The following is a 21,979-nucleotide window of genomic DNA, read 5'->3' on the forward strand; positions in this document are numbered from 1 at the left end:
ATTTGTGTTTTTACATGAGGGGGTAGTTTTACATTAGAAAATCTAGTCAAGGAACTAGCATAAATGACCCATGGACAACGGGGTGGGGATTAACTGTGGGAGAGTGGGGTGGGTGGGGCGGGGACGGCAATGGGGGGGAAATGGGACAAGTGTAATAGAACAACAATAAAAAATAAAAATAAATAAAATAAAAAGACTTTAAAATCTAATCAATCTTTATCTCAATTTTTCACCTAAGTGGGTTATGTTTTTAATTATCACTATTTAATAATATTGTCATATATTTATAATCGTTTACTTTCATTTAATTCTCACAAACAGTCCCATGAGGTAGGATCAGTTGGTATTTTCATTTTACAGATAAGGAAATTGAGGCACAAGGTTATACTTTGTCTTCTTTACACAATTATTAATGATATTGCAAGGAGATTGGCAGAATAGCAAATGTAAAATGGAATTTTGTTTTGCAGAGTTTGTGTTAAATATATTTTATTATAATTCTTTGAAAACTGTTTACAGGCCACATTATTTTCAGATAATCTGAGTAACCAATATCCTTCATTTATTGATCAAGCCAGATGTGAGAATATAAACCATATCAACTTCTGCTTTTTCACATTGTGATCTCATGATATGACCTGTGGGCTAGCAATTACTTTTTTAAAGATTCTTTACTCCTGTACAATGTTTCTCAGGAGGTGGTACTAGCATTTTGAGAGAGGATTCTCCTTTGTGCAGGTAGGATACCACTTACTACAAAGCCTTTAGCATCCATCCTGACCCTTACCCACTAAATAGCAGTAACATCTTTCCCCACTCACAATTTGCGATGCTCCCTAAGGGGCATTGAGAACCCCTGAGCTAATAATGAAAGATAGATAAATCAGTGACCCATGCAGCCAATGACTTACATCAAATTACTTTACACCAGTAGTTAATAGTGTCTGTTGTCCATCTGATATATGTAACTGTTTTAACTTTTATCAAAGTAGTATTGCCAGATTAACAAATAAAATTTCAAGATGCTCAGTTATATTAGAAACAATGCAATGCTAATATCACATTCTGGTCTCTCTTTAACCCACTGACTCAAGATCTCTAGCAAACTGGAAACTCAAGTATTTGAGATTTAGAAAAATGTGTTAAGTGACACATCTTATATTTCAAGCTAGCAATGGCTAGAGGAATACTCTCATCACATAACAATTTATTTTAACAAATAATTAGTCCACTGACTGTAACTGAAAACAAAATACTCATGAAAATTTATATTTCTCCTGCTACAGATATTAGACATTGTTTATTCTTCAGCTACAATATCATTGATTAATAAATTTCACAATTATTTAAGAAAAAAGCCAAAAAGTCAGCAACTTAAGTAACAGAGAAGCCCAGACTCGAATTATTTCATATCAAATTTGAAAAGGTTCATGAACTTAATTTCTTGTGGAATAAGAGATAAGGAGTCAGTTTCCTGATTGAATTATGAGAATTCAGAGTTGTGGTGTTTCATACAACCTCTATTGACATGACTGACCTTACAGAGAAAAATGATAAGACATTATTATTACATATGATATCTCAACTGACTATATATTCATGTACAACAGTTTTTCTGTTTGTATGTTGTTTGTTTGCTTCAGATATATTTTAAAATGACAGTTCCTTAAGGAAAACATGCCACAGCAAATGAAAGATCTTTTAACCCATAGTAAAGAAACATAGCAAAGCCATTATGAATGATGCAGCAATTTTATGAAAATGAGAGCTGCTGTTAAATCTGACAGGCTGTCACAGCCACAAAAAAGTAATCATTGTAATTGCAGCAATAAAATAATATTTGTATTTAGTTTCTTTCAAGGAGGTAAAATAATAAAAAAATTTCTAAGTTAACAGTTTGGAATAATGTTGACAAAAGTAGCAAAAACTCATAAAAATATATATGAATCATATTAACATTATTTAGAGTCACTGCTCTACATGCTTTTGTTTTTCTTCAAATTTCCTTTAAGATAATTACATTTATATCCCTTTTGGTTTCCTGTGCATAATTATGTTATTCTTTTTCTTGTGATTTAGTATGTTTAACCAAGCTTCCTATTACTTGGCTTCAACAAATCCATAATCAGCTAAAATTGGATTATTTTTGCTTTTCACAGCATATAATAAAATTTGAATTTCCTGTAATTATTTTCCCTGTTGAAAAATTGCCATTGCTATTATAACTTTAAATAAGAATGCTATATAAATATATGATATAATTATCTCCACCTGGTATTCAGTGAAGCACCTTCATTACGGGCGTTTTCTCAGACAGTGATGAAGCATTGCGCATGAACACATATTAGCTTTGAGCTCAGATGTAAATTTCCCATGCAGTAACAATGGACAAATTAGTTTCACTATTCATCAAAATTTACCCAAGAGAAATTTCTGGCCCACAAGTTGGCACTTTGGCCACACTCTTAATGTTTAAGGAACATCAGCCCCGCTGGACAGTTTCACTAAAGCCCCATGAAATCAACAACAAAACCAGTTTGTTCACAGTACATGATTTTCTTTCAACGGTTTCTTTAATCCAATGTACAATGCATGGGACTCACCCATTAAAATATTCTTTGTAACTTTGCTCTTTTATAAAAACATCTCTAAAGATCTAAGAAATGCTACCTTTCTTTAGTAACAAGTATCTTCATAGAAGCAAGATATATAGAGTATGGTATACCAGATTCCTTTAATCCAGTTCAAAATTCAAAAAAACCTCAAATTTTAACTTATTTTAGGTGCAAAGTTTGTGTCAAGAAACAGAGTGAAGTCCCTTCAAAACTAAATCTGAATCGCTTCTCGGCCTTTTGGCTAAGATCAAGTGTAAAACTAAATCTGAGCATGGGAGGAAAGATCTTAGGTGTCTACATATGAACGCTGCTGGGCCTGATGGGGTGTCAGAGGGCCCAGAGAAGATTCATTTCTTACAACAATCAGTGTAACTTGTTTTTAGGGTATTATTTTTACCTAAACTTATATATACCATATCAATTATCAGTACTGCCAATGCACTGATACTGCATATATATTAAATTTTCTTCTGAATGATTTCTGTGATTTTAGGTCATTGAAACACTAAAATAATAATCCCAATGTGCAGGGTCTCTAATTCATATTCAGAGGAGAGCAATCTCCCAAACAGGAAGTGGCTCGTTATTTATTTTTAATCTATAGTGGAAAAATACTATCCTGAAAATCTTTCACCTATGTGATACCACTCGCTCTACAGGCCTCAGTTTACTGATCTGTAGAGAGAACTTTTTGACTGGATTATCTCTAAAGTCCTTTTTCTCCTCTGTCATTTCTTTATTTTATGATCCATTATATAATTTTATGGATAAATTTCCAAGTAATTTCCTTTTTTCTTTTTTTGCTTCACAATTGCCTTCTAAAAATGGAAAAAAAGCATGTGTGGTTCTACCTTTGCAAACTTTCATGTCGTGCCCCAAACAGAAAAGTAGTGATTAATAATAATGTATGTTGTTTTCCTTCCCACTCTTTCAAAAATATATATAATTAAAGTAAGGTACAAAAGTTGTTCTCATTTTAAGCACTAATACACCTAAAATAAAGCACTGTTTCTTCTAGTGCAGCATTGAACTCAAATACTACTGTGGCTATTTTCTGCATATCTATAACTCATGTGGATATGAATTCTGCAAACAGCATCAGTAACTTAAGCATTTATATTGCCTTTGTGAAATGTACATTTAGAAATTTTACCTTAGTATTCTGATGCTTCTGAACTCTCTTTAATTGTAACTAAAGTACTTTTCTTTAAAAAAAAATAAATTGATTTTTAAAATTTGTTAATGAAAATGCATTCCATTCCTTTTAATTTCATAGCTTTCTTGTAAGGTTTGATGTCTTTGTTGATTGTAGGTTCTATTCCAATTAAATGATAAACAACTTTTCCATAAAGGAGACTTTGATTAATGTCAATTTTTATCTCTTAAAAGGATCCTTCCCAGCCATTGGGGTGGAGACGTTTTGCCCCAACTTCCTGAGGGCAGGGTTTTTAAATAGCATCCCGGCTCCAAATCCAGTGCCAGGGGAAGGATCATTGCCCCCCAGGATTCCTGCTGGTAGGTATTTCAGGTGAAATTTTCTGCCACCATATACAGCAGTAGAACTGTGCTCACAGTTGATATATACACAATACAAAAATAAGTATTTCTAAAATATATTGTTGAAAAAAGTGCAAGTGACTTTTTTTAAGTACAGGAATCACATTTATTGATGCCCAGTGTTGTGAAATGGTATAAAGGAAGTGGAAGAAAGATCTGTAACCTGAGCACCCAGTTAGCATAGTGCTGCCTCTTCTTTAGGGAATGTTTCCACATAAATAAAAGCTAGGAGCTTCAGGTCCCAAATTTGTAACTCAAGAATAAAACAAGGATGAACTTAAGTTACTTTGCCAGTTAGAACTGGCTAGAAAAGACCATTTAAAGCTGCATGTTATTAACAGAAAAGTAATTCCATATCTGGTGAGTTTATAGAGATTTAACTAAATTTCATTTCACAAAAGAAAACTGATTTGAGGAAAAGCCAGAAAGTAGCAAATTTGAAGGAAATTTTTGAGAAAGAAAATTAATGTGCGGTTCTCTCTCAAAATAACAACTGACCAAAGCCATATTCTATCGATGAGAGAAACAAAATATGGGATGTTGAACATTTTAAAAGGCAACTTTAAAGTTTAGTAAATCAGTTCATGGATTGTCCATGGTATTATTATAATCACAAATTGTGTTTTCTCTGTCATGTTTTAAAATAACCAGCTGCCTTTTTCCCTTGTACTTGAAGAATGTAAATCCACTTTATATTTTATATGTCTTAGCAAAGTAGCATTAGGATATTGATTCTTGGAGTTTTTAATCATAATTCTTTTTATCATAAACAATAATTAAGCTGCAAATTATGGTGATGGCACCAATGTATTCAGGAGGGCTGGCCCAGACAGCAATATACTGGGAACATGTGAAAAGCCTGGGAAATCCAATAAAAATGAAATCTCAACATGCATATTTCTGGCATTTCTTAGCAAAATTATACCAATAAAGCCCAAGGTTATTAGACTGACACTTTTCTTTTGTCTTTTGATTATACTTGCCTACTTAAAACATACAAAAAGTTAGAAGCTATATATATGCTTTGATGTCATTTGGTTTTATCATTGGATAATTAATGACATGGTTGGAGACTTTGTGACAACAATGCCACACTGGCACAGTAAGAAGCAAAATTATGTGAATTTAAAATTAGCAATTTTAATTCTAATGAGTGTTTGCCAATTTCTTCTCTCCCCCAAAGTAAAAAGGATATCAATTGCACAGCAATGTTGTTGTTGTTGTTGTTGCAAATGTAAAATGTAACTTTCATAAATACTATTACCTCAGTGATTGGAATTAGGAGATGAATAGGTTATTTTATTTTAATGCATTTATTCTTAACTCTTAGTGATAGATCTTGGTGGAATTAGGTATGTTTGGCAGAAATGACATAACAAAGTTCAATAGCAACTTGAATTATTCAACATCAGTGATAAAAAAAATTTAAAAAAACCAACCTCGTTGTTTAGCCACTGAGAATGATAGAAACACATGAACAGAAACAACTTTTCGGAGAGGAATCTAAAACACTCTAGCATTCTATTCTTCTAGGCTTTGTGCCAAATTTGCCTCTAGCTTTCATAGTAAAGAAAATTCAGTTCGGTTTTCATGACTTAAATATAAATCAGGTGTAACAAAATGGCTTCATAAAATGTTTATAGATCTAACCTTGTTTCGGTTCCCCCAAACTGAAATTAACTCACTTTTCCCAGCTTATATAACTCCTATTAAGTGATCCTTGTACACTTTCTCTGCTCCTTTTCAGTAATGACTGGTATGAATCCTGAGGTAATTTTTATCCTCTTTCATTTAACTGTAGTTTATTTCCCAATAATTTTCTTTATAAATTTTTGTAAAAGGGACGAAGTCGTAATCATGAGTTTTTATTGTTTCATATTTTTAAAATACTTCTTTGCCATGCAGTAACTGAACTGATAACCCCTGAAGTTTCAGACAGCAATTTGAGGGCAGGAAACAGTTCCTGCCTTGACCTGTACCATGGCACTCTGAACAGTTGGCCAAAGGTTGATGTCCACAGGGCAGTAATTAATTTGCTTTCTCCCAATTGACTGTATATCACAGTACTTTGAGGATCCCTGAAGACATTTGCTGTGTCCTTCAAGAACCACAAAAATGTATTCTAATGATGGTGCTAATTTAGTTCTCAGTCAACTTATTTTAATGAAATTTAAATGAGATACATGTCTTGTATACAATAGTTTCTTCACATTCACATCACACTATGCTATCAAGGAGCAATATTTTACAGCACTTAACTTATTTTTATACTAACTACAATATTAGAATTATTGAATCATGAGACCTGGAAGCAGACAAGCCTGAAATCAGTATTTATGTAACAGTTGTGAATTATTTATATTATTTACATTAGTCCCTCTATATTCAAGAGTTTCACATCCATGAAATCAACCAGCCACAATGGAAAATACTCAAGAAAAAAATCTCAGGAAGTTCCAAAAAGCAAAACTTGAATTTGCTACACACTGAGCACTATGCCAAATTCATGCAAATGAAGTGATGTGTAGGCATAACCTACTGTAGCCGAATGCTATATAAGTTATACGCACATGCAACCCATTTTTAAAAATTTATTTATTGTTTTTTTCTATTACAGTTGTCCCACGTTTTCCCCCGTTGCTCCCCACCACCCTGCCCACCCCTTCTCCCACAGTCAATCCCCACCCATTGTCCATGTCCCTTGGTCTTTCATACTAGTTCCTTGACTAGACCTTTTCCCTTCTCTCCCCCTTTCTCCCCTCCGTCCTGCCCCCTGGTTACTGTTAGTCTGTTCCTTGTTTACCTCCCTCTGGTTCTTTTTGCTGATTTGTTTGTGTTGTTCATTAGTTTCTTATATCAGGTGATATTATATAGTATTTGTCTTTCGCTGCCTGGCTTATTTCACTGAGCATAATTCTCTCAAGTTCCATCCATGTTGTCGCAAATGGAAGGCGTTCCTTCTTTCTTTCTGCTGCATAGTATTCCATTGTGTAAATGTACCACAGGTTTTTTTATCCATTCATCTACAGGTGGGCACTTAGACTGTTTACAGCACTTAGCTGTTGTAAACAATGCTGCTATGAACATAGGGAGAAGAGTGGAGAGAAGAGAAAGAAATGGGAGAGAAAGAAGAAATTAGGATGACATAACTGAAATTACCTTTTTTAATATCAAAGGCTTTCCCACCGTATTCCTCCCTATTAAAATCAAATTTTACCTCTTGAAAAGAATGAATGTGCTTATTCTAAATATGTTATCAATCATCCACTCTAAAATGATAAGCTTGTTCTCTTTGCTATATCTAGGTATTTTTTAATTTAATTTTATAGTCAAACAGTACTTCAAAGTGGGTTAGAAAATTTTACATGGCATTGACTATTCATTATACATAGTGTCTTAAACTGGTGGCTTACCTTATGAGAGACTCTGCCTCTACCAAAATCCTATATCTTATTGAGGGTTTCACATGCTTAACATACACAAATGACCGCAGAGTAATAAAGTCGTTGAGAAATAAAATTATGCAATGATAATAATAGAGTAATACATGGAAATTTCGCTGATTCAGTTTTCTCTGTCACTTCACAATAACCATCTGACATTATATAGTATCTTAAAGTTACATAAGGTCCAACATCATTATGTATCTAAAACTAAACTTATTTATAAAATATAAAGGAATATTCATTACCTGATGATAACTTAGAAAATAATATCCTAGGTTAAGTATGATTTGGATCAACAGAGTTCTAATTTGCATTTTTATGTCAGTTTTCTGTCACTTGTGGGAGACTGGAAAATAACATTTTTCACAAATGAAGTAATTCATATATATAGATTGGATTCTAGGCCAAACTGAAATGTATGCCTTAAACTAACAAGCTTTATCAATTATAAGTGAAGTCTATGAAAGAGGAAACAATGAAAACAGGCAGGATGTGGGATTTAGAAATGGGTAAATTCTGAAGAAAGAAAATTGGTGTTGAAAGTCTCCCTAAGACTTTCTTTGTGGTTAATCTTGGAAGCTCTCTAGTTATTGAGGAACTGTTTTTCTGAAGCCCCACCTCCGTTGGTCTGCCTGTGCTTTAAGTACAGTGCTATCTATGTATCACCTCTTTTAACATTTTTACCTGAGCTTCTCTCTCTTGTATGGCATGTGTTAGGTTCAAAGTAAATGGCAAAGATGAAATGAATAGTTGTCTTCACCTTATTGCCTTGTCAATACCTCTGCCTACCTGAATCAAATAGCAGGAGAAATATGAACATTCAGGGATTCAACAATGAGATTTGCAAATACCAAGTATATAATAAATAATGAAGTTTAATATTATTTCTTTACTCTTTGGAAAGAGATTTGGATGAGTCTTGAACTCAAATAGCCAGACCTTTTCATATTCTCATTACTGTCCCCTGACTAGCAATGTTAGAAAATAAATTCAAAATCCTTTTTTCTATAAACCAATAACAAACCCATTTAGGCCATTTCTACAGCAAAGGGTTTACAATGCTGAGCCAAGAATAAAATGTCTCCAAAGTCCATTAGCAATGATTATCAATATTTTCTTTATTATAGTTCATGTGAAATCCTATCTGATATGGAGTCAGAGAAAATATTGCATGCATTATTATCAAGTCAAATAATTTTTTTATTCAGAAGACATGTCATTTAGATGTTAGAAATAAGCCAGAAATGACAAATAAGGTTGGAGCTGCAGAGAATATAGAATCTAGTGAATATGAATATATTATCAAGTTTTGATGCAGAAAAGCAATAACACAAATATGTAAGACTAGATGGCAGACTTTTGAGGAATATACAGTGAGTTAAAGAAAATTGGCATAAACTCAATATGCCAAGGGAAATCACAATGGAGAACTATATACCTCTTAAATACAATCAAATTGCAGTACACAAAAGTCAAAGTAACTCATTTTAATTCTTCATATGTTCAGGCACTCTAAAAAGTCAGTAACTTTATTTTAGGTTCACAATTTGACATTTCAAAATTAATCACTTTTGACAAGGCAATTTCTGTTGACTATAGCTTTTCTGAGGGTGGGTATTCTTTTTATATTTTTGTAGTATTTATGACTAAATTTTATTTTTAACAAAACATTGTTGTAAGAAATATACATAAAAGATAAGAGACAGTGCTTTACTTTTTAGTAAAATATTCCGGGGGGAAATTTTTCTTTAATTGGAAAGTGTATATTTTATACATTTCTACAGTTGAGAATGTTGCCAATCATCCTGAATGATGTGTACCCATGTGAATGAGTGTTTGCATGTACCTCCTTAAACCAAACACAAACTATAAAGAAATAGGAAAACTGGATTAAATTTGCAAAGGATGATCCTTAATAAATGATTCAAAATGTTAACTGTGGTAAAAATGAAAAGCTTCATCTGGATTTCTAACTCCTGGTTTCTTTATTCCTTATCATCTGTGTAATTTCAAGCCCCAACAGGTCACTGTATACTCCTTGGCGCAGTTCTTCCACAGAGAACTCTCCTTTCCAAAAGTTTGTGCAGCTGCAGGCTTTGGAAGGAAACTGGAGAACTGCAATGATTAGGAAACTAGATTGGGGACTCTGGGGCAGGACTGGGCAGAAGAACTAGATTATTCTATTTCAGGACTCAGGAGAGGCATAAAGATGACAGGGTCACTGATAAAATGACAAAGAGAACACACTCAGCCACAAAAGCACAAGGAAGGTGACATGAGTGAGTGTATTTAGCCATACACCCATAAGCAACCCTTTTAAAATATTTTTAACACTGTTAGTTATGGGTTAGACTAAGAACACATTTGGGAATGTATTGATAGCTTCTAAAACCAGCACAAGAGGAGCTAGCTAGCTAATGTCAAGCCAGGTTGCACTCAGTCTGCTTTCTCTCTCATTTAAAGACAGTGAGTTCCAAAAAGCATTTGCATCATCCTTTGGTTCTTTGACTGACTTGAGGAGAAATACACAGAGGGTTAGAAAATTATTTAAAACTTAAGACAACTTGAAGATACAAGTTGGAATAAGAAAACTCAGGAGGGAAGTATTTACAAAATTGAAGGTGTAATTCGAACCTTCAAATAACATTCAGTTTATAAAAACTGTAATCTATGGCAGAGTTTTATGAGTTTAAGAATTCCTATGAACAGATGGTCATGATGTTGGGGTACAGGTCATGAACTCAGATTCCTTATGAATTATACTTTCTTAGTCAAAAATAACATAGACTCTTTTCCCTCAAGAAAATGGATATAAAAAAGACATGAAAAATATTTTTTAAGTCTTTGCATAATCTTCCAATTTTATTAGTTCTTTTTATTTCTCTATTATCATATTCTTGAAGCAGTTTTAGCCTTTGGCCTTAGCTATACCTTCTTACTAGCATAAATGCTTCTTTTATCTTATTCCCATATGACTGTTTTCTAAATGTTTGCATATAATTTCAGAAGGTTTCTGGAACCCTGAAACCTATAAATGAAGAATCTCATGTTCTTAAAAAGTCAATGTTCTGTATATAAAGTTATATTTAACTGATATAGTGAGCATCACCTTGGCAGGGCATTTAAAAAAATACAGAGCTGCAGGATGCATTTGATATCAAAGTCTTTAACATTTACAAAGAGAATTTCTTTTCACTGCCAGAAAGACATGAAAAATCTTAAAAGAGCCTTTGAGTAATCTCCTAATTTTTTCTAGTTCTTTTTACTTCTCTATTTTCAGATTCTTTAAATAGTTTTAGCCTTTGACCTTAGCTATGCCTTTTTACTAGCAGGAGTGCTTCTTTTATACTATCATTTGAATAAGCTTGCATCTTAAACATCTGGATTTTATATATACATTGCTTAAGTTCTCAGTTGAGACCATATCTATTCCCTAGAGATCTTGCTTTGTTATTACAAATTGTGCCATCTATTTTGGTCTTATTCAAAGGAACTATCAACACTTTCAAAAGATTCACCCAAGACTTTTAATCTGCAAAAGAAATATTCCAAAAAAATTTACACAGCTTTCTAAATTAACTGAGTATCCATGTGAGTCAGTGTTTAATCTTTGTGTTGGTGGGGATTCTTGTGTGGGTGTGTTTTTGCTTTAATTGGAAACAGGACAAGAAACTGAGCTGCTGAAATGCCTCCTTCTCTTGGTGGAGCCACATTTTTCCCACAGGGTAGCATACATGCATGGAAAATGAGTAAGGTGGGGATAGACCAGCCCCGTTAAAATCGCATCTCCTTTCAGCGATTGTTCTTTTACCTTATTAGAAAAAGCACAATGGAAGTTGCCCTGTGGCACAATCTTGGCTTTTCATGGTTCTGTTCACAGAGGTCAGACAGAGAGTGTATTTGGCAAAATTGAATTTAAAAGTAAAAATTAAACTTGTTACAAGAGTTGCAGAAAAGACTAAAAAGTAATTTTTTGTGTGGAAGGAAATAAAGGAAAGTAGTCAGTAGCTTAATTTATATCATGTGTATGATTCATTTACAGAGAAGGAAAACTCTGACTCCAAAAAACCTCCGCTGCCTTGCGGCATACCTCTTCAGGGGAAAGGCTAAGGGAGTAAACCCCGACAGAAAATCCGGAGCCAGAGTCCCTAAGGCGGTTTGACGTTGTAGTCAACACTGGCAACTCCTGCGGCGCACCTGAAACCAAGCTGTATTGACTCCGTCTTTCCCTTGGACCCTTCAGCTGCGAAGAGAGGGGGGGGTCTGCTGCATGGGCAACAGCAGACCCTCCATATCACCCTGCCCAGGCTCTGTAGCTTCAGCTTCACTGGAGAGGACACTCCAGCGTCATCGCAAGATGTCGATTCAACACGGGAGGAGACAGATACCGTGTCACTCCCGAGTCGGACTGCACAGCCATTCTTGGCGGTGCAGATAGACTCTTAAGAAGCTACACCATCGTCTCTCGAGACGGACGGCTGCCGAATCGATGATTCATTTAACAAATATTTTCTCCACTAGAATTAAAGTCTTGCCATAAATAACCTGTGTAGTTAATATATATTAACTATATCTTGTCTACAGTTTTTTATTTTTTAATTTTCCTTTGATTAGTGAATGATACAAAAGACCTAAAAGCTGAATAGTTGATCATTTCTGTAACCATAAGTCTCTTTTGAAACCAGAAGTAAAGCAGAACATTAGAAGCACTTCTGGAAAATACAGTATTTTTACTTCCTCCCAAAAGCTTCAGAACTCTTTTCTAAAACATTCAGGATATGTTAATAGTTTTCCCAATGCCTTTTCGAGAGGTTTTGCAGAAACATATCAAATGTTACTTCTAACTGTACTCATGTAGGCCTTTTAAAACTGAAATTTCAACTGGTTAAGTTCAGTCCTTTTAATCCTTATATATGAATATTAAGGATAATTTAAAATAAATTGATTTGTAAAGGAACCTTAAAATCATTATCATAAACCGATGTTGGAAGATGGGGAAAGCAAAATCTAAAGGTTTTTCTCAGCAGATGTTCTTAGCACATACTTCCGGTTTCTGTAGAATACTATAGGGCTTTTTGAGGCTTTAAAATCCTAGAACATCTCAAGGAGAAAACATATTTGGGCACAATATAGTGCCCAGTCCATAATGCCTTTGCAGGATGTGTTCCTAAAATGAGGCATTGAGATTTAGGGTAATACTTTATGTTCTCCAGATTACCAATAGAGCCAAGTATTATTTGGGGAAATAACAAGATGGCCAAGAACTAACATTCAAACCAGATCACCTGGCTTCAAGCCCTAACTCTGCCAATTGTTCACTGTGTGTCTGGACATGTTGCTTGAATTCTCAGTACATTGGTAATTTTATCTGTTCAATTGAACTGATAATTATACTCACCACATGGGTTGATGTGAGGACTAAATGAATTAACACATGTAAAACCCCTAGAACAGTGCCTAGCACATTGAAGAACTTATTTTTTAAAGTCAGTTATTATTATATCTGTCCTGATTTACATAGAGAATCTATTATTAAATTATCTACACAAACAGTTTTCATAGGAAGAACATATAAATTGTTTCACATACAATTTAATTTGGTTTTGAACTTAGACATTATATAGTTTTTCAAGTCATGAGAATTCTCTGATATGCTTTTTATATTTTATTTTCATTGTACTTTTTTAAATTTTTAAATCATTTATTGTTTTTCTATTACAATGGCTTTCTCCCCTACCCCCCTCCTCCACAGTCAATGCCCACCCTGTTGTCCATGTCGATGGGCATTTATAATAGTTCTTTAACTAGACTCTTCCTTTTCTTACCCCTCTTTTCCCCCTCCCACCATCCTCCTGGTCACTGTCAGTCTGATCCTTGTTTATATGCCTCTGGTTCTATTCTGCTCTTTTGTTTGTGTTTTTCATTAGTTTCCTGTATGAGGTGATATCATATGGTATTTGTCTTTTGCTGCCTGGCTTATTTTGCTAAACATAATTGTCCAAAGTTCCATCCATGTTGCCACAAATGGAAGGTGTTCCTTCTTTCTTTCCACTACACAGTACTCCATTGCGTAAATGTACAGTTTTTTAATCCAGTCATCAGCAGATGGGCTCTTAGGCTTTTTCCAGCACTTGGCAATTGTAAATAGCACTGCTGTGAACATAGGGATGCATAGGTTCTTTTTTTTTTAAGTATATTTTATTGATTATGTTGTTACAGTAGTTCCAATTTTCTCCCCCTTGCTCCCCTCTGCTCAGTACCCTCCTTCCCTCCAGCAATCCCACCCCCCTTAGTTCATGTCCATGGGTCGTGCATATAAGTTCTTTGTCTTCACCCTTTCCTATATTATTCTTAACATGCCCTTGTCTATTTTGTACCAACCAATTATGCTTCTTAATCCCTGCACCATTTCCCCATTTCTCCCCCGCCCCTCTCCCAGCTGATAACCTCCTAAATGATCCCCATACCTATGATTCTGTTCCCATTCTGGATTGCTTAGTTGGAATTCGTTTTTATTTTTTAGATTCAGTTGTTGATAGTTCAGAGTTTGTTGTCATTTTAGTGTTCATAGTTTTGATCTTCTTTTTCTTAAGTAAGTCCCTTTGACATTTCATATAATAATGGCTTGCTGATGATGAACTCCTTTAGCTTCACCTTGTCTGGGAAGCACTTCATCTGCCCTTCCATTCCAAATAACACTTTTGCTGGATAGAGTAATCTTGGTTGCAGGTTGCTTTTCATCACATTGAATATTGCTTGCCAGTCCCTTCCTGCCTGCAAAGTGTCCTCTGAGAAATCAGCTGATAGTCCTATAGGCAACTCTCTGCCCCTCTCTTGCTGCCCCCAGGACTCTCTCTTTATCTTTCACCTTTGGCATCTCAGTCATGATGCATCCTGGGGTGGTCTCCTCTGGGTCCAGCTTGCCCAGGACCCACTGTGCTTCCCGGACCTGTATGTCCATCTCCTTCACAAAATTTGGAAAGTTTTCCTCATTTTTTCAATTCTTGCTTCCTCATTCTGCACTGGTTGACCGTTTTTTTCATCCTTATGTTCCAAATCATTGATTTGAACCACGGTTCCTTCCCTTCACTATTGGTTTTGTGAGGATTTTCCTTTGTTTCACTTAACATAGCCTTCTTCTCTTATGTGTTTGCCATACTCAAGCATATCTGTCAAACCTGTGAGCATCTTTATCACCAGTGTTTTGAATTCTGCATCTGTTAAGTTGTCTATCTCCTCATTTGTTAGGTTGACTATCACCTCGTTGCTTAGTTCTCCCACTGGAACCTTGATTTGTTCCCCTTTTGGGCCATACTTCTGTGTCTCCTCATTCTGACAGGCTCCTGTGTTTGTTTGCCTCTGCATCCCAGGTAAAGCTGTCGCTCCTGTCAGGTTGTAAGGGGTGGAGCCTTAGGGATTCATCAGTAAGGGTGACCTGTTTCACCACGTTGTGGCTCTGTATGTGGGGGCAGGGTCCAAGAGGGAACAATTCTGTGCACTCAGAATTCACCCTTTTTCCAGGCACCTCTCCCACTTCTGCACCGGAATGGCACCCCTCCAGCTACTACCCTGGCCATTGTTCCCAGAGTGGATGGGTCTGCAGATGTTCTAGGACCTTGGGGGACCTTTAAATAAGTGGACTCTTCTGAGACTGGCAGTTTCTGCCTCTACCCCAACCCCCACTGGTCTGTACAGTCAGAAGCAATGAGGCTTGATTTTCCCTGGTGCTGGGACCTTGAGCTACAAGGTCCAGAGAGGACCTGGGAACGTTCCCCATGTGTTCCTTCTGACTTTTTTAAACATCTGACTGTGCTTTCTGCTGGCCTGCCACTGCTTCCACTGCTGCCGCCACCACACAATGTCCTTTCCACCCTTGCTCCGCACCTCCTACCTGTCTGGATGAGTATTTCTTCTTTATACCTTTGTTTGTTGGGCTTCCGTGCAGCTTGATTTTCTGGAACTTCTGGTTGTTTCTAGTTTTGAGATAGTTGTATTTCTTCTTAGTTGTGGAGGGAGATGCAGCATGTCTGTCTACACCTCCATTTTAGGATGTATAGGTTCTTTCGAATTGGTGTTTCAGGCTTCTTCGGGTATAATCTTAGCAGTGGAAATCGCTGGATCAAAAGGCAGTTCCATTTTTAGTTTTTTAAGGAAATTCCATAGTATTTTCCATAGTGGCTGCACCAGTCTGAATTCCCACCAACACTGTACTATGGTTCCCTTTTCTCCACATCCTCAACACCACTTGTTGTTTATTGATTTGTTGATGATGGCCATTCTGACCAATGTGAGGAGGTATCTCATTGTGGCTTTTATTTGCATCTCTGATGGCTAGTGATGTTGAACATTCTTTCATATGCCTATGGACCCTCTGAATGTCCTCTTTGGGGAAGTGTTTTTTTCAGGTCCTTTGCCCATTTTTTAATTGGATTGTTGGTCTTCTTGGTGTTGAGTCATATAAGTTCTTTATATGTTTTGGAGATCAAACCCTTGTCTAAGGTATCATTGGCAAATATGTTTTCCCATACAGTTGGTTCTCTTTTCATCTTGCTGTTTTGTTTTGTTTTTTGTTTGTTTGTTTTTTGGGGTTTTTTTTGCTGAACAGAAACTCTTTAGTTTGATGTAGTCCCATTTTTTTATTCTTTCCTTTATTTCCCTTGCCCTAGAAGATATATTGGTGAAAATATTGCTATGTGGGATATCCGAAATTTTCATAGAGGCTAGTGTAGCTTCCACTTACTCCTCCACCATCTTGGATCTCTTATGTTCTTTCACATTAGTGTTTTGGGCTCCTCAAAAGGAAAATCCCTTTTTAATTTTTTGAGGCATTCCCATACTTCTTTTCAGAGTATCTGCACTAGTCTGCATTCCCACCATCAGTGCAGAAGGGTTCTCCTTTCTCCGTATCCTCACCAACCATTTGTTGATTTATTGATGACAGCCATTCTGACAGGTGTGAGGTGATATTTCTTTGTGGTTTTAATTTGTATTACTGTGATGACTAGTGACATTGAGCATCTTTTCATATGTTTATTAGCCATCTGCATCTCCTCTGAATAAGTGTCCATTTGGGTCCTTTGCCCATATTTTAATTGGATTGTTTGGTTTTTTGTTGTTGAGTTTTTTAAGTTCTTTATAAATTTCGGGTATTGGCCCCTTGTCAGATGTATCAGTGAATATGTTCTCCCATTCTTTGGGCTGTCTTTTTATTTTGTTGATGATTTCCTTGGCTGTGCAAAAACTTAGTTTTATGTAGTCCCATTTGATTATTTTTTCTGTTTGTTTCCCTTGCATGGAGAGATCTATCCAATAAAATATTAATATGAGTAATGTCTCTGATTTTGCTTGTTTTCTTCTATGATCTTTATGGTTTCCTTTAGTCTAACATATAAGTCTTTGATCAATTTTGACTTTATTCTTGTGTGTGATTAAGAAGGTGGTCTAGGTTTATTTTTCTGCATGTATCTGTCCAGTTTTCCCAACACCATTTATTGAATAAAATATCTTTAGCCCATTGTATGTGCTTTCTTCCTCTGTCAAATATTAATTAACTATAAAGGTGTGGGTTTATTTCTGGGCTCTCTATTCTGTTCCATTGATCTATGTGTCTGTTTGTATACCAGTACCATGCTGTTTTGATTACTATGGCTGTATAGTAAAATTTGATATTATGTAGTGTGATTCCTCCATATTTGTTCTCCTTTCTCAGGGTTGCTGTTACTACATGGGGCCATTGTTTTCCATATAAATTTTTGAAGTATTTGCTGTAGTTCTGTGAAATATGACTTTGGAATCTTGATAGATATTGTGTTGAATCTATAGATTGCTTTGGGTAGTATGGACATTTTAATGAGGTTAATTCTTCCTATCCATGAACACAGTACGTGCTTCTACTTATTTGTGTCTTCTTCAATTTCTTTCTTCAGTGTCTTATAATTTTCCAACTATAGGTCTTTTACATCCTTGGTTAACTTTATCCCTCAGTATTTTATTCTTTGTGAAGTAATTGTGAATTTCTTAATTTCCCTTTTTGTTAGTTCATTATTAGCATATAAAAATGCAACTGATTTCTGGATATTAATTTTGTATCCTGCTACTTTGCTGAATTCATTTATCAGTTCTAGTGGTTTCTTGGTGGAATCTTTGGGGTTCTCTATGTACAGTGTCATGTCATCTTCAAATAAAGACTATTTTACTCCTTCCTTTCCAATTTGGATGCCTTTTATTTATTCTTCTTGCCTGATTGCTGTGGCCAGGACTTCCAGTGCCATGTTCAGTAAGAGAGGTGAAAGCAGACATCCCTGTCTTGTTCCGATCTTGTAATTTTTGCTCATTGAGTATGATGCTGGCAGTGGGTTTGTCATATATGGCTTTTATTATGTTTAGATATGTTTTCTCTATTCCACTTTGCTGAGAGTTTTTATCATAAATGGGTGCTAGATTTTATCATATGCTTTTTCTGTGTTTATGGATATAATCATGTGATGTTTATACTTCATTTTGTTTATGTGGGGAATCATAGTTATTGATTTACAAATGTTGTACCAACCATGCATTCCCAGAGTAAATTCTACTTGGTCATAGTGTATGATATTTTTGATGCATTGCTGTATTCAGTTAATATTTTGTTGAGGCTTCTAGCATTTTTGTTCATCAGAGATACTGACCTATAATTTTTTTTCTTTGTAGTGTCTTTATCTGGTTTTGAAATTAGAGTAACGCTGCCCTTGTAAAATGAGTTTGGGAACTTTTCCTCCTCTTGATTTTATGAAATAGTTTGAGGAGAAGAGGTGTTAGTTCTCAAAATGTTTGGTAAAATTCACCTATGAGGCCATCTAGTCCAGGGCTTTTGTTTGTTAGAAACTGTCATACTGATATAAAATACTTCAATACATCCAGCACAAACTCGTTACCTATATGAAAATGTTAAATCTCTATAATCCCCTTCTTTCACAATCATTGCCAAAGCAAAAGATAATTTTGCTTAATAATATTTCTCAGAAAATATTTTCCCAAGATTTAAAAAATACCTTTCTCTGGTTTTCTTTAACAACAGCACAAGAAAAGTATAGTCTTATCATCATATGGTTTCTTAATACCACCTATATTAAACCATCTTAAGTATTGAAAGCTGCCTATTTGAGAAAGATTTATTAATCAATATTTCATAAAAGTTCTAATTAAAGAAAATAATTGTTCTCTACAACAGAAAATAAATGACATTGGATCTTATGATTTACTGTGTTCAAAGTATAAACACGTGATTTCTTACAAGATCTTGATTTATGGTCATGGAAAAATAAAATAAAAATACACTCAAGAAATAAATTAAAATATCTATAATCATTTCTGGGGTATTTAGGGGAAAAAAAGGAAGTCACTTTTTGTGTGTGATTTTGAAGATCTCTTAAATCAAACTGATGAGACTTCTAAAAAAGATCTGTGAATTTTGAGACTTGACTAACTCAAGAGTCCTGGAGTTTGTCCATTGAATTCAGTACAATGTGATGAAGATCTTCAAGTGAGTGGATAAAATTGTAAAAAAGGAAATAAAGCAAAATATTTTTAAAATGTAAAAAACAGAATTAATTACTTCCAAATACATTTTCCAAGCGCAATAATATATAATAAACTATATAACTTTTACTTATTAAAAAATAAGACAAAAAGCACTATTACCAATAACTTCTCTCACCTAATCAGGTATTTAAAGAATACTATGCTACATTTCTTCATTTTACTTATACTTATCTCTTTTCTTGATTATAAAATGTAATCATGAACTGTAAAGTTGCTTTTAATCTTTATACTGTAACTAACTTCCCTATGGAAAACCACAGGGAAACAAATTATAAGTTAGATGCCAGCAGTATTCTAAAAAATAAAATAAAATCTCAGTTTAATTAACAGCTGCTCTCAATAGATGCTACTGGACAAAATACAAAACATGCAGATTTCAGGTGTGAAACTTCTAATTCACAAGAAACCTAGGGAGTCTTCATTTGATCCTTTATTATCTTTAATGAGAAGATTAAACTTGTCACTGATTAATTTTAGAATTGCATGAAGTATCTCCGAAGGAACTATAGATAGAACTAATTTCAAAGTACTTTGTATTCATGTAGATCAGGATCTTCTGAAATACTCCAGGGTTACTTTCTTAGGAATTGTGAAATTGATGAGAAAAATAAACTTGTTTCTTTGAAGCACCTGCTCTACTCAGTGTTATGGAAGATGGCCTTGAGACACCCCGTGAATAGGGATACAAAGCATCAATGGGAAGATAAAGAAAAACAACCTACTATAAAACTACGCACATTTCATAGTGAATACAAAGATGTGATGAGAATGCAACAATAGAAAATATCACTGTGGGAGATTCTCAAGGAACAGGTGCAATGTATACATTCTGGGGTGTTATGAGGTGAGATTATTAGGGAGAGAAGCAAGTTGGGAGGTAATCCTGGCAGGGGAAAGGCAGAAGGAATCAGGAATGAAAAAGCATATAATGACAACTGATGGATAGGGAAATGATGAGGCTCATTAGGAGAGATAAGGATTGACTAACAGAGCCTTACAGCTTTGATCTATAAGTAGTGTCTGTGAAGCACATGGAATATAGATTAAGAGTTTTAAGTTCTGAGACAGACTGCCTGACACTACCACTTACCAGCTGTTTGACTTTAGGCAAGTGGTTTAATTTTCTATCCCTCAATCTTCATATATGTGTAATAGGGATAATAATAGTATGTATCACTATAAGTGAAGTGATTGCAAGATTTTTTTATTCTAATAAGACTGACATTCTTATGGAGAGGATAAATATTTTTAAATATATTTTTAGAAACTAAATATGTTTCTCTAGCACAATGGTCAAGATAGATTGAAAAGTTTTGATTGTGGATGAAGAGCTCAAGCAGTCATTGTAGTAACCCAACATTTTCTCTTAACATCCATAATTCATTATACTTCAAACTGGAATATTGGTCTCTGAATGTTTATATTTAAGTATTAAGATGAACTTTTCTTTTTCCCTACCTTGCTCACCAAGTGTTTACATCAGGCTCCTGTCTCTAAGCTCTTTGATACCAATGGCCAAATAAAAGATTTCATAACAAACTTTCAGATTTGAAACCTAATCTTCTAGGTCACTGCCTACAATAGTGCTGACAGATCATTTGACCTCAATATTTTCTGAAGGAGTTCTTTATCTGTATTTGGGTGAAATTAATAGCTTTAAGGAACATAGAAATTCAACAAAATGAATGTTTTTCTTTAGGTTTTAATTCTATGCATGATAAATTGGGAACTTATTGCTACATTTAACCTTTAGCATTTAACCTTTAAGATATATATTCAACTGTAAAAATTTAGCATTTGAAGACATTTACCAATTTGTTACCATTACCCTTTATAATCCACAAAGTTTTGAGTTCATAAAAGGGACATGAATTACAACATGAGACCTAATATTTCCAGAACTGATACACATAATTTCTTCTTAGATTGTCTTTGTACTCATGAGGAAAAACTCTTTGCACAGTACAGATTAAATTGCTAAAAATGCCAATGAGAAGCAATAAATAAAGATGTGAAAAGTAAACATGTCATAGATGCATGTTTATTTCAGGTAAATAACATTTTCCCTTCATCTGAAATGAGTTTATCTTTTAAACTTGGGAAATTGGGCAGAACAAATAGATTATTTTCTTGGAAACAAATCAAAGTTATTTATGTCAAATATTCTACCTAATAGGTATATTAGGAACTGTAACAATTGCAAATACTTATGATAAAAAAGAAATGATGTTTAGTTTCTGATTTTAGCTTCTGCACTAGACTATGAAATCAGAGTTACTTATTTTTCATGCACTGTCATCATTGTTCTGTTGATCTAATCTATGTCCAATAAAGAGATGATCAAGAATTATTACAAATCCCACCAACTTTGTAGCATTCATCAACCTACTGACATTTTTCTACTTAAAAGCCCTTAAAAGCCAAGTATAACTGATGGTTTATGATTTCTTAAGAAGTATTTATGAATTTCTCTTTTTCTGCTTTGCCTTAGGAATATTTCAGAAATGTTCAGTCTAATGTAGTTCAGCCATAACTACTGCAACACTAGGAGAAGTCATAATTGTTAAAACCCTGACTTTAGCTTGTTGATGATCTTATAAGGAATAGCTCAGGACAAAAGAATATAATTTAAACAAACAAGTGCTCACAGCGCTTTAAAAAAAGAAGTGTTTAATTCCTTTGTAATTCATATTATAATTCATGTTCTTTTTATGAACTCAAAAGAAATGAGATAAAGAAATGGCAAGATGCCTGTGTATAATGAGTACTTTTATAGAACCA

The 21,979-nt window shown here is 34.5% G+C and overlaps 1 protein-coding gene across 1 annotated transcript in view; it reads left to right on the forward strand.

The window, feature by feature from the left end:
* The window catches only part of LOC150021354 (ephrin type-A receptor 6), a 917,557-nt gene that overhangs the window by 728,593 nt on the left and 166,985 nt on the right, over positions 1-21,979 (forward strand). The window contains exon 12 of the mRNA XM_090276016.1: positions 4,005-4,130. Coding sequence (XP_090132142.1) covers positions 4,005-4,130 — 126 coding nt within the window. The remainder of the gene's footprint in view (positions 1-4,004; positions 4,131-21,979) is intronic.

Source organism: Furipterus horrens, unplaced genomic scaffold, assembly GCF_987537825.1.
Source record: "Furipterus horrens unplaced genomic scaffold, mFurHor1.1.pri manual_scaffold_1, whole genome shotgun sequence".
Lineage (NCBI taxonomy): Eukaryota > Metazoa > Chordata > Mammalia > Chiroptera > Furipteridae > Furipterus > Furipterus horrens.